We start from the raw sequence: 20,000 nt of genomic DNA on the forward strand, positions 1-20,000 counted from the left end.
ACTAGTCAACACGTTTGGATCAATTCTTAACATGAAAGTTTGAACACTGCAGTTTGAATGTGTTTTGTGTTGCGTACTGTTACTGTACACTGTTTCCATGGTTACAGTGTGAGCATATCAGTATCCTCATCATCAGCTTACATACTAACACACATTATCCTGTGAGAAGAATAATTACAGTATAGGTATGTGTCCATTCTGTAACACACACACACACACACATTGTGTCACGACTGAGCAGGAATGACCCACACACACACAAATACACATACACACACTACACGGTATTCCAGTAACTACTTCCACAATCACTGCCATACGCACTTGGCCTTGATTCCCCCATTATATATATATATATATATATTTATGTGTGTGTGTGTGTGTGTGGTCAAATTACAGTAGGTTGCTTGCTTTGTGTGTGGTCCTTCTGTGTAGGCATGAAGTTTTGATAGATTTTCCTGTATTATGTACAATATACTCTGTCAGTAATGGTTTCTGTCTCTCTGCTGCCTCCTGTGGTGAGTTGATTTACAAGCAGGTTTAATACATTTTATTGTTGTAAAATGGACCAGTGATTTGGAGGGTAGACAGATACTGCATTTAAAAAAAAAACTGAAGCAAAAAACAGAATATCATCATAGACTAACTGGAGATTTAACTAGTTAAACGTGGGAACTAAAACAGATAGCTAATTAACCAACTCTCACACGATAGCTAGCATGTTTCAAACGTCGCCTATTGACTAGCTGAATGTGGAGGTGTACAAACACAAGTATTGTTCAAATACACACATTGTTAAAGCTGTGAAAGTAGCAGCATTTCTTTCTGCCAGTTTATTTTTCATACTTTCACATTTTTTGGTGAATTGATTGTTTATATAAAATCTATAAAAGCAGATGATGAGTTTCTTTCAGGAATCGAAGCGCACTACCGTCCAATTTATGCAGAAATAAAAATACACCTGAGGTTAAAGTTAATATTCCTGATGGTTCTGTCACATATTGCTGTAAGATTTTTACCTTAATCATAATATTCGGTCATAAAGAAAATCTCATCATTATTTACTATATTTTATTTCACTGTTATCGTTTCACAGTTATCTGGAAGAGTAAGTAATCTTAGTCTTCCAGATAACTATTCTAAGTTTTATTAATAAAATAAATAAATAAATAAATAAATAAATAAATAAACCTGCTGTGGTCTTGATAGTGCCGGTACTGTGTCTTTACATCGTCTCCATAAACGTTAGTGACTATCTGATAACTTGCTAAAGTAAAACTGACATTTTCAATATTTCTGCAGTAAATGTTGACGTTCCTGACAGGTTTGTCTTGTTATTATTACACACTCACCTTATACATAGAAGAATATTCTACATATTACATAGAATCATTTCATCAGAGCTCTAGTTATGTGGAGTCTGGTTTGATTCCTGTATAATTAATGGTACAGTCCAGTCAGGTTTCCTCACCTGTGTGTGATCTGCGTCCCCCGTAAACTAGACATGGTCTCTTCCAGGTTCTGTCTCAGATCAGCAATGTTCTTCACCGTCCGCATGCGTCTCGCCTCAGGGTCTTCACCTGACACACAGACACAAGGACACATTATAAAGGATGGATGGATGGATGGATGGATGGATGGATGGATGGATGGATAAATTAGGCCACAAGAAAGAAAGTAGATTAAAAAAATTGAAAGAAAGAAAACTAAATTTTAACAAATCTGCCAGGAGACACACACAGACACACACACAGACACACAGACACACACACAAAGACAGACACACACACACAGACACACACACAGACACACACAGACACAGACACACACACTGACACACACACACACACAGACATACACACTGACACACACACAGACGCACACACAGAAACACACAGCCGTACACACAGACACACACACTGACACGCACACACAAACACACAGACACACACAGACACACACACAGACACACACACAGACACACAAAGACAGACACACACACACAGACACACACACAGACACATACACACAGATACACACACAGACGCACACACAGACACACACAGACACACACACACACACACACACAGACATACACACACACACACACAGACGCACACACAGAAACACACAGCCGTACACACAGACACACACACTGACACGCACACACAAACACACAGACACACACAGACACACACACTGACACACACACAGATGCAAACACAGACACACACAGACACACACACTGACACACACACAGACGCACACACAGACGCACACACAGACGCGCACACAGACACACACACAGACACACACACAGACACACACACAGACACACACACAGACGCGCACACAGACACACACACAGACACACACACAGACACACACACAGACACACACACAGACACACACACAGACGCGCACACAGACACACACACAGACGCACACACAGACACACACACAGACGCACACACAGACACACACACAGACGCACACACAGACACACACACAGACGCACACACAGACACACACACAGACACACACACAGACACACACACAGACACACACACAGACGCACACACAGACGCACACACAGACGCACACACAGACGCGCACACACACACACACACAGACACACACACAGACACACACACAGACACACACACAGACGCGCACACAGACGCACACACAGACGCACACAGACACACACACAGACGCACACACAGACACACACACAGACGCACACACAGACACACACACAGTGCTCCAGGGTTAAAGTTACTAAATGTCACTTTAGATTAGCGTGACTGTGCCACTGTCACCTCTCTCTTTCTCTCTCTCTTTCTCACACACACACTCACACAGACACACACTCAGACTTACTCTTTGAGAGTGTGTGTGTTCGTGTGTTTGTGTCGAGAGCATGCTCTAGATGTGTGAGCATGCTGATGATCACATCCTTATCCAGCTCCGCCCGCTCTTCTCTGCCGCTCTCCACTTCATCCATCCATCCCATAGCTACATTAACATGCTCTTCATCATCTTCATCATCATCTCCATGCCTCAGCTCCACCCTCTTTCCCTTCTGGCCCCGCCCATCTGTCCGTGAGAGATCAGATGGAGACATCATCCTGGAGAGGGACAGCGAGAGAGAGCGAGCTCTCGCCGTTCTAGCTGAAGATGAAGATGATGATGATGAAGGTGAGAGTTGATCCATCGGATCTGCATCGCTATGCAGCGTGGGGTTGCCAGAGGAACGTTGTTTCCGGCGATTGTCGTGGAGACGCTGAGGTGGCTCAGAGCTGTGGAAGACGGAAAACTGCGCTCCTCTCTTCATCTTGGCTTCTGTTCGACTGTCTGCCTGTTTCACATCGCACGCTGTCTTCTGTGTGTGTGTGTGAGGATGTGTGTGTGTGTGATGACAATCTTCAGGTGGCGGTTGGCTCTCTCTCATGCTCTCACACACACAATGAGCACACTCGAATCTTCCTCTCATTTATCAGCCCATCTCCCTCTGTCTCTCTCTCTCTCTCTCTCTCTCTCTCTCTCTCTCTCTCCCTCTGTCTCTCTCTCTCTCTCTCTCTCTCTCTCTCTCCCTTTCTCACACAGTCTCTTTATATTTCATTCTCCTCCTCGTTCTTTTTTCCACTCCTTTCCCCATCTCTTGCTTTCATTCTCTCTCTTTGCTCTTTTAGTCATCCCACACACTTCTGTTACTTTCAGGCTGACAGAGGGAGAGTATGATTGCAGAGAACAGCCACAAACCTACACACACACAAACACACACACACACACACACACACAAACACACACACACACACACACACACACACACACACACACACACAGCACAATCAAAAGTCCAACACTAGTTAATATGCACTGCGCTACTTCATGCTACCTCTCTCTCTCTCTCTCTCTCTCTCTCTCTCTCTCTGCATCACTCTTTCTCACTGCAGTTATTAAGACTGCACACTTTTAGGTAACAGAATTTCAATTGCCTTTTAATTTGTTCACATCGTTTCAGTATTTATTCCCTGATGAACAAACCAGAGGAGAAAACCATAGTGAGGAGAAACCTTCCTGATATTACTGCACAATTACACAACTGTACACACCCAGGTTCTCTAATCCAGGAAGCAATCAACAACAATACAAACAAATCGTCGCTGTCGGGTGGAAACCTCGTATGTCCAAATTTGGTCAATTTCATATTTTTTCACATATCGATGCTATTGGTCAGTCCCCACGTGGGTCTGTTATTTTTACAAGTTATTAACCAATCTAAAGTCTTGAAAATAGCTTGAACACAAATCTCATAACTCCATTGGACACTTCAACTGTCCACCTCTTCCTCACTCCGTGGGAGAGCTTCACGGCATATTTCTCCTCAAGAAGAGTCGCAACGAATCAACACGTCTTCTGAGGTAAATGTCTTCAAAACACTGGGCTCAAAGAAAAAAAAATCTTGACGCCCGCTAGTTCTGGTGCTCGTCTGAGGACAGGAATTTAGCGCAAGACAATCCACTGCAACGCGGACTAAACCCTGTGTACTGCAGATAAGGTACGGCGTTTTTTTAATTTCCTGAAAAATAACGGTTTTGGAGATACGAGGATTCCGTCTGACAGCGACGATATGCAGATAAAACAAACACAACAACTCCACACATTTATATACAAACAGGAAATAGTGACAGGAAGTGAAAATTCCGTCATTGCGTCACTGCTCACCAGTAGCATCAGTGGAGCTACTGTAAAGAATCGTTTGTTTCTACACCAAATGTTTAACATCTTTGCATTCAGAACAAGGCTTTAACTTATAAACAACACCACAATAACACAGAGAGAGAACAGGGCTGATTAAACCTGAGCAGGAAACAAACAGGAAACAGCCCTTTATCTCAACATTACATCTTCAGAGCTTTATGTTCTGCTGAGTTCAAACCAACACGGCTCATAACAGCAGTGGAGTTATATTGTATATCCAGTGTGTGTGTGCGCTCATTCAGCACTATTTAACAGTTAGCTGGTTAGCATGTCGCTACCAAAAAACACAGAGGACAAAAATAACATCATTCTGAGCTTCAGCCTTCTGTATCTGAGTCATAAGCAGCATATGGCTATGACAGGCATGCTAACATTTAACAAGACTTCACAGTGAATGAAAGGAACAGGAGGACAGAGACACACAAACTAATCAGACCCAGAACAGGTGACCACATTATAGTAGTAACACGATGATGATGATGATGATGATGATGATGATGATGATTATGAAACAGGGAAGGAAACAGGACTAAAACGAAAGAAAAGCCACATGAAATAAAGCCACATGAAAGCCAGAGAAGAGAGAGCATCATGCAGCGTCTTCCTCAGGGCGAGACAGGGAAGCTGTGACTAAGAGCTAGCGATATTGTGTTTGTTATTACACAAGCTGGATTGTCGAGCTTTATTAATACACCACAGTAACACAAACAACATTTGGTATTCAGTAAACTAAAGCTCCTCAGTGTGTTTAATCTCAGCTTTGATGTGTGTCGGGTTATCAGAGCTGTGAGCAAAACTGATCTCTGACACAGCAAGAAGCACCCCTCAGCTACAACTGTCACATCAACACACACACACACACACACACACACACACACACACACACACAAACAATCCCCCCACAGGTCCATATTGCCATCACAGCGAGTAAAAGGTCAGAAGTGACAGGTGGACGAAGACGAGCCCCCTCCCCTTTCTTATCAGGTCTTGTTTACCATCCAGAATGTGTAGCTGTATTTGAGTGTGTGTGTGTGTGTGTGTGTGTGTGTCAGTGTGTGTGTGTGTCAGTGTGTGTGTTTGTGTCTGTGTGTGGGTGTGTGTCTGTATGGGGGTGTGTGTGTCTGTGCGTCTGTGTGTGTGTGTCTGTGTTTGTCTGTGTGTATGTATGTGTGTGGGGAGGGTTGTGTGTGGAGGTGTGGGTGTGTGGATGTGTGTGTGTGAGTGGATGTGTGTCTGTGTGTGTGGATGTCTGTGTGGGTGTGTATGTCTGTGTGTGGGTGTGTATGTCTGTGTGTGGGTATGTATGTCTGTGTGTGGGTATGTATGTCTGTGTGTGGGTGTGTATGTCTGTGTGTGGGTGTGTATGTCTGTGTGGGTGTGTATGTCTGTGTGTGGGTGTGTATGTCTGTGTGTGGGTGTGTATGTCTGTGTGTGGGTGTGTATGTCTGTGTGGGTATGGATGTGTGTGTGTGGGTATGTATGTCTGTGTGTGGGTGTGTATGTCTGTGTGTGGGTATGTATGTCTGTGTGTGGGTGTGTATGTCTGTGTGTGAGTGTGTATGTCTGTGTGTGGGTGTGTATGTCTGTGTGGGTATGGATGTGTGTGTGTGGGTATGTATGTCTGTGTGTGGGTGTGTATGTCTGTGTGTTGGTGTGTATGCCTGTGTGTGGGTGTGTATGTCTGTGTGTGGGTGTATATGTCTGTGTGGGTATGGATGTGTGTGTGGGTGTGTATGTCTGTGTGTGGGTATGTATGTCTGTGTGTGGGTATGGATGTGTGTGTGTGGGTATGTATGTCTGTGTGTGGGTGTGTATGTCTGTGTGTTGGTGTGTATGTCTGTGTGTGGGTGTGTATGTCTGTGTGTGGGTGTGTATGTCTGTGTGTGGGTGTGTATGTCTGTGTGTGGGTATGGATGTGTGTGTGTAGGTGTGTGTGTGTGTGTGTGTGTGGGTGTGTGTGTGTGGGTGTGTATGTCTGTGTGGGTGTATGTCTGTGTGTGGGTGTGTATGTCTGTGTGTGGGTATGGATGTGTGTGTGTGTAGGTGTGTGTGTGTGTGTGTGGGTGTGTGTGGGTGTGTATGTCTGTGTGTGGGTATGGATGTGTGTGTGTAGGTGTGTGTGTGTGTGTGTGTGGGTGTGGGTGTGTATGTCTGTGTGGGTGTATGTCTGTGTGTCGGTGTGTATGTCTGTGTGTGGGTATGGATGTGTGTGTGTGTCGGTGTGTATGTCTGTGTGGGTGTGTATGTCTGTGTGTGGGTGTGTATGTCTGTGTGTGGGGGTATGGATGTGTGTGTGGGTGTGTATGTCTGTGTGTGGGTGTGTATGTCTGTGTGTGGGTGTGTATGTCTGTGTGGGTGTATGTCTGTGTGTGGGGGTATGGATGTGTGTGTGTAGGTGTGTATGTCTGTGTGTAGGTGTGTAGGTGTGTGTGTGTGTGTATACCTGAGATCTCCTCTAGGCACTGTTTAGCTGTTTTGTTGTAGGCGAGTTCTTTAGTAGGACTAAGAGAAGAATCAGGAACAACCACTGAAGTGCAGTCATTCTCCGAACACGTCCTGGGACAGAGACAAGGAGGAAGAGACAAAGACATTCACAAACTTCAATATCCACTTTCACAAACACCAACATTCACCACTAAACACCAACATTCACCACTAAACACCAACATTCACCACTAAACACCATCAAACACCAACAGTCCAAAAACACCAAATCTTACTTTATTTAAGATAAGTTACAGAAAACTAAATATCTGAAACAGAAAATAACTGAAAACTAGGAGTACTGTACGGTGGCCCAGAAGTGCAAAACACATTAACAAATCAGAAAACACATTAAACACATTAACAAATCAGAAAACACATTAAACACATTAACAAATCAGAAAACACATTAAACACATTAACAAATCAGAAAACACAAGGACATTTCAGACAACCCGGAAGCGGTTGGTATAGTTTGTGATTGGACAAGACACCTGTCACTCAAGGTATACATGAAGTTCAACAGTCTGCCGCAGAGAAAAGTTGGAATGGATGGATGGACTGGATTACTGTGGATTAATTCTGTTATTTTCTTATATTTAAACGGAGAACTTTACACATTACACATAAGATTCCATACCTGTATATCTTGAGTGACAGGTGTCTTGTCCAATGATCGGTAAGTTTGCATTCAAAAACGATACACTACCGTTTCTGGGTTGTCTGACTTGTCGTTGTGTTTTCGGATTTGTTCATTTGTTTTGCACTTCTCGGCCACCGTATAGGAGACACAAATCAGTGACACTACACACTACTCAGATAAGTACACTATCACTACACACTCCTCAGATAAGTACACTATCACTACACACTATTACTACACACTCCTCAGATAAGTACACTATCACTACACACTATCACTACACACTCCTCAGATAAGTACAGTATCACTACACACTATCACTACACACTCCTCAGATAAGTACAGTATCACTACACACTATCACTACACACTCCTCAGATAAGTACACTATCACTACACACTATCACTACACACTCCTCAGATAAGTACAGTATCACTACACACTATCACTACACACTCCTCAGATAAGTACACTATCACTACACACTATCACTACACACTCCTCAGATAAGTACACTATCACTACACACTATCACTACACACTCCTCTGATAAGTACACTATCACTACACACTCCTCAGATAAGCACACTATCACTACACACTATCACTACACACTCCTCTGATAAGTACACTATCACTACACACTCCTCAGATAAGCACACTATCACTACACACTATCACTACACACTCCTCAGATAAGTACACTATCACTACACACTATCACTACACATTCCTCAGATAAGTACACTATCACTACACACTCCTCAGATAAGCACACTATCACTACACACTATCACTACACACTCCTCAGATAAGTACACTATCACTACACACTCCTCAGATAAGCACACTATCACTACACACTATCACTACACACTCCTCAGATAAGTACACTATCACTACACACTATCACTACACACTCCTCAGATAAGTACACTATCACTACACACTATCACTACACACTCCTCAGATAAGCACACTATCACTATACACTATCACTACACACTCCAGATAAGTACACTATCACTACACACTCCTCAGATAAGTACACTATCACTACACACTCCCCAGATAAGTACACTATCACTACACACTATCACTACACACTCCAGATAAGTACACTATCACTACACACTCCAGATAAGTACACTATCACTACACACTCCCCAGATAAGCACACTATCACTACACACTATCACTACACACTCCAGATAAGTACACTATCACTCCACACTATCACTACACACTCCAGATAAGTACACTATCACTACACACTCCTCACCTGTACATGAAAGGTGGGACCATTGCTGTGTTGGGGTGGTTGTGTTGCTGTTGCTGTGGTAACTGCACCGCCCCGTTGCTCACTACAACTCCGCTCCCTGTACTTCCAGAGTTAGTAACCATGGACCCGGCTAGAGCGGAGGTGCTAGTGGAGGACACCATGCTACCCTTCTTGCCCTCCACTCCTCCTAGAGGGCGCCCTGCGTAGTACCCCTGACCCCCTTTGGAGCTTTTCATCTTTTCGGGTGCAGGTTTGGTTGAAGCCACTTGAGTCTTCACTCCGGGTTTTGGAATGCCACTGGAAGCAGGAAGTGCACTCTCTTTCTTCGCTGCAGTTGTTTTTCCTCCTTTAGGGATGAGGCTAGCGATTTTGGAGCCCTTCTTACCTGGATCTGAGGTCACTTCCTCTTTAGGGGGTGTGCTAGCTTTGCTTTTCTTATTACTCTTGTCATCTTTGGGCTGAGGCAAGGATTTGATAGCGTTCTTACTGTTGTTAGCAGCAGTAGTCGTAGTGGTGTTAGCATTAGCTGTGCTCTTGTTTGGGGGAGAAGGGGACAGTGTAGGCATCTTGCCCTGTGGTTTGGGACACGTCCCGCCGTCGTCCCCGTACTCCGACAGGTCGTCCTCCTCCTGAAGAGCCATCCGTGTGTTGACCAGTCGGAACTTTTCCAGCATTGAGCGCTGGTTCCCTGGTGCTGACTTAGAACCATCTGCGAGTGATGGGCGTGACCTGTCTGAAGTGGCAGGGGGAGGGGAGGAGGTGGGGCTACTGGCTAACATGGAGGATGTTGCACTGTGCTTCATGTTCATGGACTTGCTGCGCCATGATTGGCCCGGCGTTGGGGAGGGAATGGCCGATGCTAATTGCTGACCACCAACACTGCCATTTATCCCACCAATCAGGGGGATGGACTTCACAGAATCTGTCACACACACACAAACACACAGTTACACACACTGTCTGCTTGCTGTCGCCATAGCAACCTGCCATTTTCGTCAGTAACCAGGAAAAATGTCATTCAGATTCTTTCTCTCTCTCTTTCTCTCTCTTTTTCTTTTTGTCTTTATGTCTGTCAGTCAGTGTCAAACGCTATCACTTTTTCTTTTCTCTCTCTCTCTCTCTCTCTCTGACTGTCTCTTTATCTTTTCTGTATCTTTTCTTTATCTCCATCAGTTCTTTCTCAGACTCTATTTCTCTTTTTCCTCTCTCATTCTGTCTTTCACATGAGAGAAAGACAGAATGAGAGAGGAAAAAGAGAAATAGAGTCTGAGAAAGAACTGATGGAGATAAAGAAAAGAAGAAAATGCTTTTCTTCCATTTTCAATATCTTTTCCTTTGCCTGTCTTTTAGTCTCTCTCTTTGTCCCTCTCTCTATTTCTCAGTCTATGTCCTCACTCTCTCTTCTTCTCACTTGTTCTTTCTTTCTGTCCTTCAATCTGTCTATCTCTCTGGATCAGTTACTCTTATTTCACTCTTGCTATATATTTCCATCTTTCTTATAATCGTTTATCATTTCAGTGTTTTCCCTATTCTCTCTCTCTCTCTCTCTCTCTCTCTCTCTCTCTCGCTCTCTCTCTCTCTCTCTCTGTGTGTCTTATAGCAGTAATTAGTGAGGTGATGCCATCTAATGGTCAGAAGAGGATAATGTTTCTATTCTATTTCTATAAGGAGTGAAACAGGTGTGTGTATGTGTGTTGTGTATGCGTGTGTGTGCATGTGTGTGTGCGTGTGTGTGTGTGTGTGTGTGTATGTGTGTGTGTGTGAGTGTTCACCTCGGTCATTCCCACTGGCGTACTGCAGTGGTTTGTTGCGGTCGATGCTGTTGAAGCTCTGACTCCTGCGATTCAAACTGGCTGAAGGTGGAGCTTTATTGTTACCCACCACTGGGGATCGGGATGGACCTGGCAACCTGACACACACACACAGATTATTAAGACACATAATCTTTGCTCGTGACATTTTTAATGATAGCTCTATATTATATAAACACACTATATGTGATATACATAAAGTCTTTAACCCATTTCCTGCAGCAGGTTAAACACTACTGAGTTCACTTCCTGTAAAAAAAAACCTGTTTGTGATGAATGAAGAGAAGATGTGTTACCTTGTGTTTTTCTTCTGCACAGGTCCTACTCCACTCTGAGCAGGTGGAGTCGCGTATCTCACTGTCACACTGAGGAGAGGGTGAGACAGACAGACAGTGAGACAGGAAGAGAAGGAGAGAGAGAGAGAGAGAGAGAGAGAGAGAGAGAGAGAGAGAGAGAGAGAGAGAGACTCCTGTTTGCTATTCTCACTCTAAAGTAACAAAACATTGTTTTAGCATCCTCTCATTGTGTAGACGGTGCATCACACACCTCTTTAGGTCTCACACAGGAAGTGTACAACCGCCCTACTTTTGCATGTGTGTGTTTGCAGAAAGAGAGAGAGAGTGAGAGAGAGAGAGTGAGTGAGAGAGAGAGAGAGAGAGAGAGAGAGAGAGAGAGAGAGAGAGAGAGGTTTAAACTTGCCTTTATTATAACGTTCAGTGACAAGATATTCTATTCAACAATAAATAGTGGAGGAGAAAAAAAATAATAAATGATAATAAATATAAATAAATAAAAACTTTGAATAAATAAATAAATTGAAAAATAAAATCAATCATAAATAAATTCAGTAAATAATACAAGTATAAATACATAAAACACACCTCTGCACACACCCTTCAGTTTTTTTTTTTTTAGAAGTTAAACACCAACTCATCGTCAAGAAGCTCACATAAAACACGATTAATACACCAAATCTCAGAAAACCGCTCTACATTATTAGTAAGTTTGTACTATGATAACATTAGCCTTCCTTTCACTAACCCCATCAGCATCCCCCCCGAGTCTGTGGAAGTGAGCTGTAAACCGGTGTTTTTCCGTGTTCTTCTTCAAATTTTTGGAACCAGGAGCTAAGCAGTTTAAAAAGACCATTTAATCTCAGACATTTTAAAAACAAGTGTTCCAAATCCTCATCATTTTGTAAAAAACCTACAGTCCCCTCTTACTGCTGTACTCAGGTGTGCCACATGTCTGTCTGTAGCTATCGCCTTGTGAATAAACCTACACTACGTATCAGCTGCACGCTTCACTATGGGACACTTATACTGGACTCTTCACCTGTCCCTCACAAGGAAGTCTGGTCCCAGCAGGTCTGGCCACTTTGACACTCTTTGCTGTCTCAGCGATTGCAAGTGTGTTATTTTCACTGTGATATAAGTATACAGTGCTTTCTTTAGTGCTGACTCCAGATCTCCCAGTTTAGGGGTATTAAAGATAAAATAGAGCCACTGGCTTCTTCTTCTTGCTCCTCGCTGATAGCTGGAGTGATCTTAATTTTGGGAAAGTCCTGTTTGTCCCTTCGAGGTACTCTTACAATAATGTTTCTGTAGCTGCTCGGTAGCACAGAGAAGATTTCATCCTTCATCTTGGAAAAGAGACGTGCTGATCGCAAGCCTGTCATCACTTTAAGCGCCTCTTCAGGTCTCTAACCATTTCCATCCAGCAGATGTAACTCCATGTCTTAGAAGGCAAGCTCTCACAATTGCTGAAGACAACAGTCTGGTCTGAATAACCGGATTGAAGAGTAGGGGTTCTTCAAAATCCCTGTTCCCTTCTTCATCTACAGTTCTTTCCACTTTTAAGATGTTCCTCCAAGCTTGCAGCACTGACTTATAAAAGGCTGCAATTTCGGCCAGACTCGCCTTTTAGTAGAAAAATGTGTTTGTTAAGTACCAGGTTGCAGAATTAGACAGGCAGTTTTGGTCCAAGCAAGATCTTTGTGGTAAAGGAGTCTCTGAGCTGCTTGTAATCTGAAGGATCGGATGTGACTTGTTGTCCACTCCTTCTTCAATTGGCAGATACAGCATCAAGGCCCGGGTCCAGTGCTGTCCACTCCAAAAGACATGTGAGTCTGCTCTGCCCTTTCTTATAGATCACCCAGGTATTTGTAAGAGTCCACTCTCACGATGTCCTTTCCCTGAATGATCACTGAGGGTAATGAAGTTTGTTTACGGAAATCCACCACCAGTTCTTTCGTTTTCCCCGCATTTAACTGGAGGCAGCTCTGTTGGCACCAGTCCACAAAGTTCTGGATCAGTCCTCTGTACTCCCTGTCATCATCATCTGTGATCAGACCGATAATAGCAGAGTCATCAGAGAACTTCTGCAGGTGACAGATTGCTGAGCGGCATATGAAGTTTGCAGTGTAGACGGTGAAGAGGAACGAGGCCAGAACTGTTCCCTGCGGGGCTCCAGTGTTGCAGACAACCATGTCAGACTCACAGTCTCGAATCCTCACATACTGTGGTCGGACTGTGAGGTAGTCCAATATCCAGGCAGACAGATGGTTCACTCCCATGTATACCATCTTATCCCTCAGGAGCACAGGTTGGATGGTGTAGCTAGAGCATGAGAACTAGAGCATGAGCAATAAAACATGACTCTCACTGAGCTCCCAGCCTTTTCCAGATGCGAAACAGCCCGATTTAGCAGGAAGATGACAGCATCTTCCACTCAAATGCCAGGTTGGTAGGCAAACTGAAGTGGCTCCATTGTTGGGCTCACCAGAGTTCGGAGATGAGTGAGCACCAGCCTCTCCAATGTCTTTATCAGATGCAAGGTCAGTGCTACTGGTCTGTAGACCCCAAAGTCTTTTGGGTGATGTCTTTGGTACAGGCACCACGCAGGATGTTTTCCATAGTTGTGACACAGGTCAAACATGTACAGCAGTATACCGCACAGCTGGTCTACACAGGTCTTAAGGAGCCTGGAGCCAATGCTGTCTGGACCCGCAGCCTTCCTCACTTTGATCTTCCTGAGCGCCATTGTTCCTGAGCACAAGTGATGGTGTTGAGCCCCTTCCACACACCACTGACGTTGTTCTGCTGCAGCTGATCATCCATCTTCCTCCTGTAGCATGCCTTTCCTTCCCTGATCTTCTATCTCAGTTCTCTCTGGACAGTTTTCAGCTCTTCCTTGTTTCCCGATTTAAAAACCCTCTTCTTCTCTTTAAGGAGAGTCTTTATATCAGGGTTGATCCATGGTTTGTTGTTGGGAAAACACCTTACAGTCCTGGTAGGTACAGTATTCTCCACACAGAAGTTGATATAGTCAGTAATACAGTCTGTTCGATTGTCAATATCCTCCCCATGAGGATTACAAAATTCCTCCCACATAGTTGTTTCAAAACAGGCTTTCAGAGCATCACTGGTATCATCAGACCATTTCCTCACTGTGCGGGAGGCAGCTGGTTGACTGTGTACAAGGGGTTTGTACACAGGTTGGGGATAAACCAGGTTGTGATCCGATGTCCCCAAGGGGGGGAGGGGTGCTGAAGTGTAAGCCTCCTTTGAGTTTGCATAAAATAAATCCAATGTTTTATTGTCTCTGGTGTGGCACGAAACATACTGGGTGAATGTGGGCAGAGTGGAGGATGGAGGGGCATGATTGAAATCTCCAGAGATAATGAGAAGGGCATTTGGGCTCTGTGTTAACAGTCTGTTAACAACAGAATGCAGGACATCGCATGCCGATTCACCGTCAGCAGAGGGGGGAATATCCGCAGCTATCGCGATAACATGCGAGAATTCCCTGGGCAGATAGTACGGAATCATGCTAGCGGCTAACAGCTCAATGTCCTTAAAGCAGATTTGTTCTTTAGTAGTGATGTGACCAAATTTACACCATCTATTATACACAAAAACTGCCAGTCCTCCTCCCTTTCTCTTACCGCTCTCCATCATTCTGTCCACACAAAGTAGTTAAAATCCACCCAGAGCCAAGGTCGTATCTGGTGTTAGCTTGGTTAGCCATGTCTCCGTGAACAGCATGATGCTACACTTCCGGAATTCCCTCAGATGCCAGGTAAGAGCCACTAGCTCGTCCATCTTGTTGGGTAAAGATCTCACATTTCCCATAACGATGAACAGGAGAGTTGATCTGTAACGTCTCCTTTTAGTCTGACACAGAGCCCCAGCACGGTTCCCCTCGCTGTCTCCTTCTTAGCTCGCTGGGAATATCCTGGGGAATAAACACTTTAGCACTGTTTCTAGCACCTTGCATTGTGACTCCATAAAGATCCCTCCTAAATTTGCACAGAAGAGTTTCTATAGCTAGACTGTACAGCTGCCCTGACAGAGGACATCCCTGCCTGATCCCTCTTGAGACCTGTATGGGAATATGTAGCCCTCCACCCGCTTTGACCATCACTGAAATATTTTATAAAGCAACTTAACAAGAGAAATAAAAAAATCACCAAAGCCAAGCCTTTCCAAAACATTAAAAAGATAGCTATGGTCTACCCTGACAAATGCTTTCTCTTGGTCTAGTGAAAGAACACTCAAGATAGAATCATTAAAACGAATAAATCTGACATCACGTATTAAAAAAAGATTGTCCACAATCGATTTTAGATAGAATCTTATAGTCCACACAGAGCAGAGAGACTGGCCTCCTGTTTGTCAAGAGTCCCAGATCACCATTTTTGGCAGCAGGAAAAGAACTGCATGCCGACAGTTGATTGGAAGAGTCCTGTTCCTTAAACATTCTGCTAAAACTTCATGGTAGTCCTTTCCTACAGTTCCCCAAAAGTGTTTATAAAACTCTGCAGGAAGTCCGTCTATGCCAGGCGACAGTCCAGCAGCTAGTTGTTCCATTGCCTCGGTTAAGTCCTGGAAGGTGATATCACCATCTAGTGCCACTTTTTGCTCAGTTCCCAGTTGCGGTAGTTTCTGAAGCAGTTCAGCTGTACTTTCAGGATCACATTGTTTAGCACTGTATAGTTCTGTAAAGAAATCTACTGCTATTTCCTTCATTTCTTTTACATCAGTCATTATTGATCCATTTGCACGACAGAGACGATGCATCTCCTGTTGGTGAACAGTCCTGTAAAGCTTAAAGAAGAACGCGCTGGGGCGACCATGTCTTTAATTAAGCAAAATCTTGATCTTGCTAATTCTCCTTTAACCTGCTCCATCAATACAGATTCAAGTTCTTTTTTTTTTTGTATTTAGTGTCACTCTTTACAGTCGTATTGTCAATAAAGTCTCCATATTGTTGTATAGTTTTCTTAATTCTTATCGTGTTATTCGAGGTGTAACTTTGGCAGAACATTTTAATCTGTACTTTGCCTTCATCCCAAGACATTCGTTTTTTTTTTTCTTTTTCCAACTTTCCCAAAACACTTTAAACAATTACAAAAGAAAACATCCTGCAACAACTTCACATTGAAACGCCAGATGTATTTTGGTTGTAACCTTTGTTTCATGTTGTAAACAATGGTGACCACACGATGGTCTGAAAAACCATTCGGCATGATGGGAACATTCATTATTCTACTGGTCCATGTTTTGCTAATATACATTCGATCTAATCTGGCCCTGCTAAGCCTATTATCCACTATTGTAACCCAGGTGTACTGTCTAACTCCTCTATTCCTTTCTCTCCATATATCTCTTAAGTCATATTTTTGAGTTATTTTTAGGAGAGCTGTACTAGATTTTGACTTTTTGACAATAAAATAGCTACAACTGCACCGGTATTTGTTCCATGACTATACAGTGTTTTTCCTTCCCACCACGTTCCCTACTCCATGTCATTCTCCTTGTCTGTATCTGTGTCATTTAATTTATCTTAAAAAAACTCAGATATTTTTGCTATTTTCATCCTATCTCTAGCCCCATTTACATTAAGAGAGCCTATTTTTCAGAACTCTCTAAAGCTCTAAAGCCAGACCCCGAGTCTCAGCCATAGATAAACTCTCAGTTCACACCTAATTATTAAAATCAGCCATCAGAAACTTTTAAAAACAATAAAATCAATTTCTGTCTTCCAGACTCTTTAAGAGACAGTTAAGTTGGTGGACGTAAACCTATGACCCACTGAAACTATGATATAGTGACGTAAAGCTGAAATAAATCTGTCTCCGTGCTAATTTAAATCCACAGCAGCTAAATCAGACATATACAGCATGCAGATCAGATTTCTGACTCAGATCACATACATCACCTCCCACTCAGATCTGATCTACACACTGTAGGCTTAGCTAAACATTTATATTTATATTGTGTATTTATATATTCGTATTGTATATAACATAGTCACACATTTAGCTAGTTAGCTAAATTTTATGTCTAATAAAAAAATTCAATTAAATTTGATTCAATTTAAAATTTGCCTTGATAGCTAAATGCTAAATCGCTAATGCATGATATCAGTGTGAGTTTTAATAATTTACTAACAATCAGAGGTAAATGTTCACATTTTTAGATATTTACTGTGTTTATACAGATACATGCTAGCAAGCTAAACTGTTATTATAACTGTACTGGATCTAAAGCTCTGAATCTAAAAATCTGATATTACAGATGAATTTATCGTTTCTATGGTTACTATATATTTAATTTATACATAAAACAATACATAATTGCTACATGCTAGCTAGCAGACTTTGTCATTTTAATTATACAGATTATTTTTTATATATATTTATGTCTTGTTTCCACAGTCACAGTGTTTTATTTGTTCTAAGTAGCTAAAATGTTAACATTAACTCTACACAATTTTTCCACAAACAAACTTTCCACAAACAAAATCTTGAACAGTTTCATCTTATTTCTGTAAACTTCAAACTAATATACAAACAATTAAACAAACAAACAAACAAACAAACAAACAAATAAATAAATGAGGATCTCAGTAACAAATCTACTGTAAATATCACAATAATTCATTACACAGAGTTTAGTGCAGCAGTACTGAGGTGAGAGTATATAATAGTGTATACACACACACACACACACACACACACACACACACATACTGTACACTCTCTCTCACACACACACACACACACACACACACACACACACTCTCTCTCTCTCACACACACACACACACCCACACACACTCTCTCTCTCTCACACACACACACACACACACACACACATACACTCTCTCTCACACACACACACACACACACACACACATACACTCTCTCTCTCACACACACACACACAAACACACACATACACACTCATATACACATGGACACATTCATACACACTCACACACACACACACACACATACACATATACACACACACACTCCCACACACACTCACAGTCACATGCACACACACACACACACACACACACTCACACACACACACACAAACACACACACACACACACATATATACACTCACACACACACACACACACACTCACACACACTCACACACACAGACACATTCATACCCACTCACACACACTCACACGCACCCACATACAGACACATGTACACTCACACACGCATTCATACATATACACACACACACACACACACACACACACACACACACACATATACACACACAGTACCCATCTCTGTCGCTTTTCCTCCGTGATGGTAGTCTGGTTTTTGGAGTCGGTGGTTGTGAAGGAGAGAGAGAGGGATCGAAGTGATCTCCATCTGACATTATCACACACACACACACACACACACACTCTCTCTCTCTCAACCCACTCAACAACACCTACTACATACCCACACACACCACCACTCCTCTAACTCTGTTTTCTGCTTTGTTTTAGTCATTCTGTTTCAATTCTCTCTCTCTCTCTCTCTCTCTCTCTCTCTCTCTCTCTCTCTGGAGCAGGTGTTGGCTATAGAAAGCCTTGCTCTCTGAGACTGTAACTGTGAGCTGTGAGGAGGGTGTGTGTGTGTGTGTGTGTGTGTGTGTGTGTGACTCTGAGCTGTATGTTCACAACAACACAGTTCACTTTATTACATACATTTAATCATAAATCATAAAATAATGGATTTATAACAAACATCATTATAACTGTGTTTATTGTGCTTTCAGCCAATCAGAAGTGAGAATCAAGACAGCTCAGTTTACTGGGGATCAAAATCGTGTGTGTGTGTGTGTGTGTGTGTGTGTGTGTGTGTGTGACAGTGAGACTCTGAGAGCAGCTGTCAGAGAAACCCCACAAACCCCCATGACAACAGACAGCTGTTCCTTCTCTATCTCTATTTCCGTTTCTATTTTTTTCTTTTCTTCATTTCTCTTCTCAAATTAATCTCTGTTTATTATTTATTCTCTCTCTCTCTCTCTCTCTCTCTCTCTCTCTCTCTCTCTCTCTCTCTCTCTCTCTCTTCATCATTTCCTTGTTGTTTATTTCACTTCCTCTGGTTCTGATGCTTCTTATTTTTTGAGCCGTCTTATCCTCTCCAATAATTACTCACTTTTTATTCTTTCTTTCTTTTCTTTTTTCTCCCCTGCTCCTGCTCTCCATTTTCACTTTCTCTGTCATTTCCATTTTTTTTTTTTTGTTTTTTTTATCTCCGGATGTTCTCGCCCCCTGTCTCTCTCACCGCACACTCTACATCTCTCATCTCACACACTCAAATGCTGACAGTGTAAGATACATACACACACACACACACACACACACACACACACACACACACGATTGGATTTGTCTGAACAACAACCAATCAGATCACAGGAATTAATCAGAGGGTGGAGCCAATGAAGCCACAGTAATATTGTTTCTAACAGAATAATAAAGAAATAATATTTAATATTTATATGATGTGTCATCACTATAACATCTGCAGGTTTACGGTGGTTTATGAGGACCAGTTCACACACTGGCCTAATGGGAACCGAAGACAAAAATGTACTTTCTATAAGGAACCACAACTAGGAACTCTGTGTGTGTGTGTGTGTGTGTGTGTGTGTGTGTGTGTGAGTTTACCTGGACTGCATGTCTGGAGTTCGCTGCTGTGTT

At 42.7% G+C, this 20,000-nt stretch overlaps 1 protein-coding gene across 5 annotated transcripts in view; it reads right to left on the bottom strand.

Annotated features, from left to right (window-relative positions):
* The window catches only part of nav3 (neuron navigator 3), a 140,162-nt gene that overhangs the window by 31,287 nt on the left and 88,875 nt on the right, over positions 1-20,000 (bottom strand). For all 5 annotated transcript variants that reach the window (XM_060889249.1, XM_060889248.1, XM_060889247.1 and 2 more), the window contains 6 exons: positions 19,968-20,000; positions 11,285-11,353; positions 10,950-11,086; positions 9,178-10,099; positions 7,211-7,323; positions 1,472-1,580 (listed from right to left, as the gene is read on the bottom strand). The exon at positions 19,968-20,000 is cut by the window's right edge and continues 142 nt beyond it. In XM_060889249.1, coding sequence (XP_060745232.1) covers positions 1,472-1,580; positions 7,211-7,323; positions 9,178-10,099; positions 10,950-11,086; positions 11,285-11,353; positions 19,968-20,000 — 1,383 coding nt within the window. The remainder of the gene's footprint in view (positions 1-1,471; positions 1,581-7,210; positions 7,324-9,177; positions 10,100-10,949; positions 11,087-11,284; positions 11,354-19,967) is intronic.

The sequence above is a fragment of the Tachysurus vachellii genome, chromosome 16, assembly GCF_030014155.1.
Source record: "Tachysurus vachellii isolate PV-2020 chromosome 16, HZAU_Pvac_v1, whole genome shotgun sequence".
In the NCBI taxonomy this organism is placed as follows: Eukaryota; Metazoa; Chordata; class Actinopteri; order Siluriformes; family Bagridae; genus Tachysurus; species Tachysurus vachellii.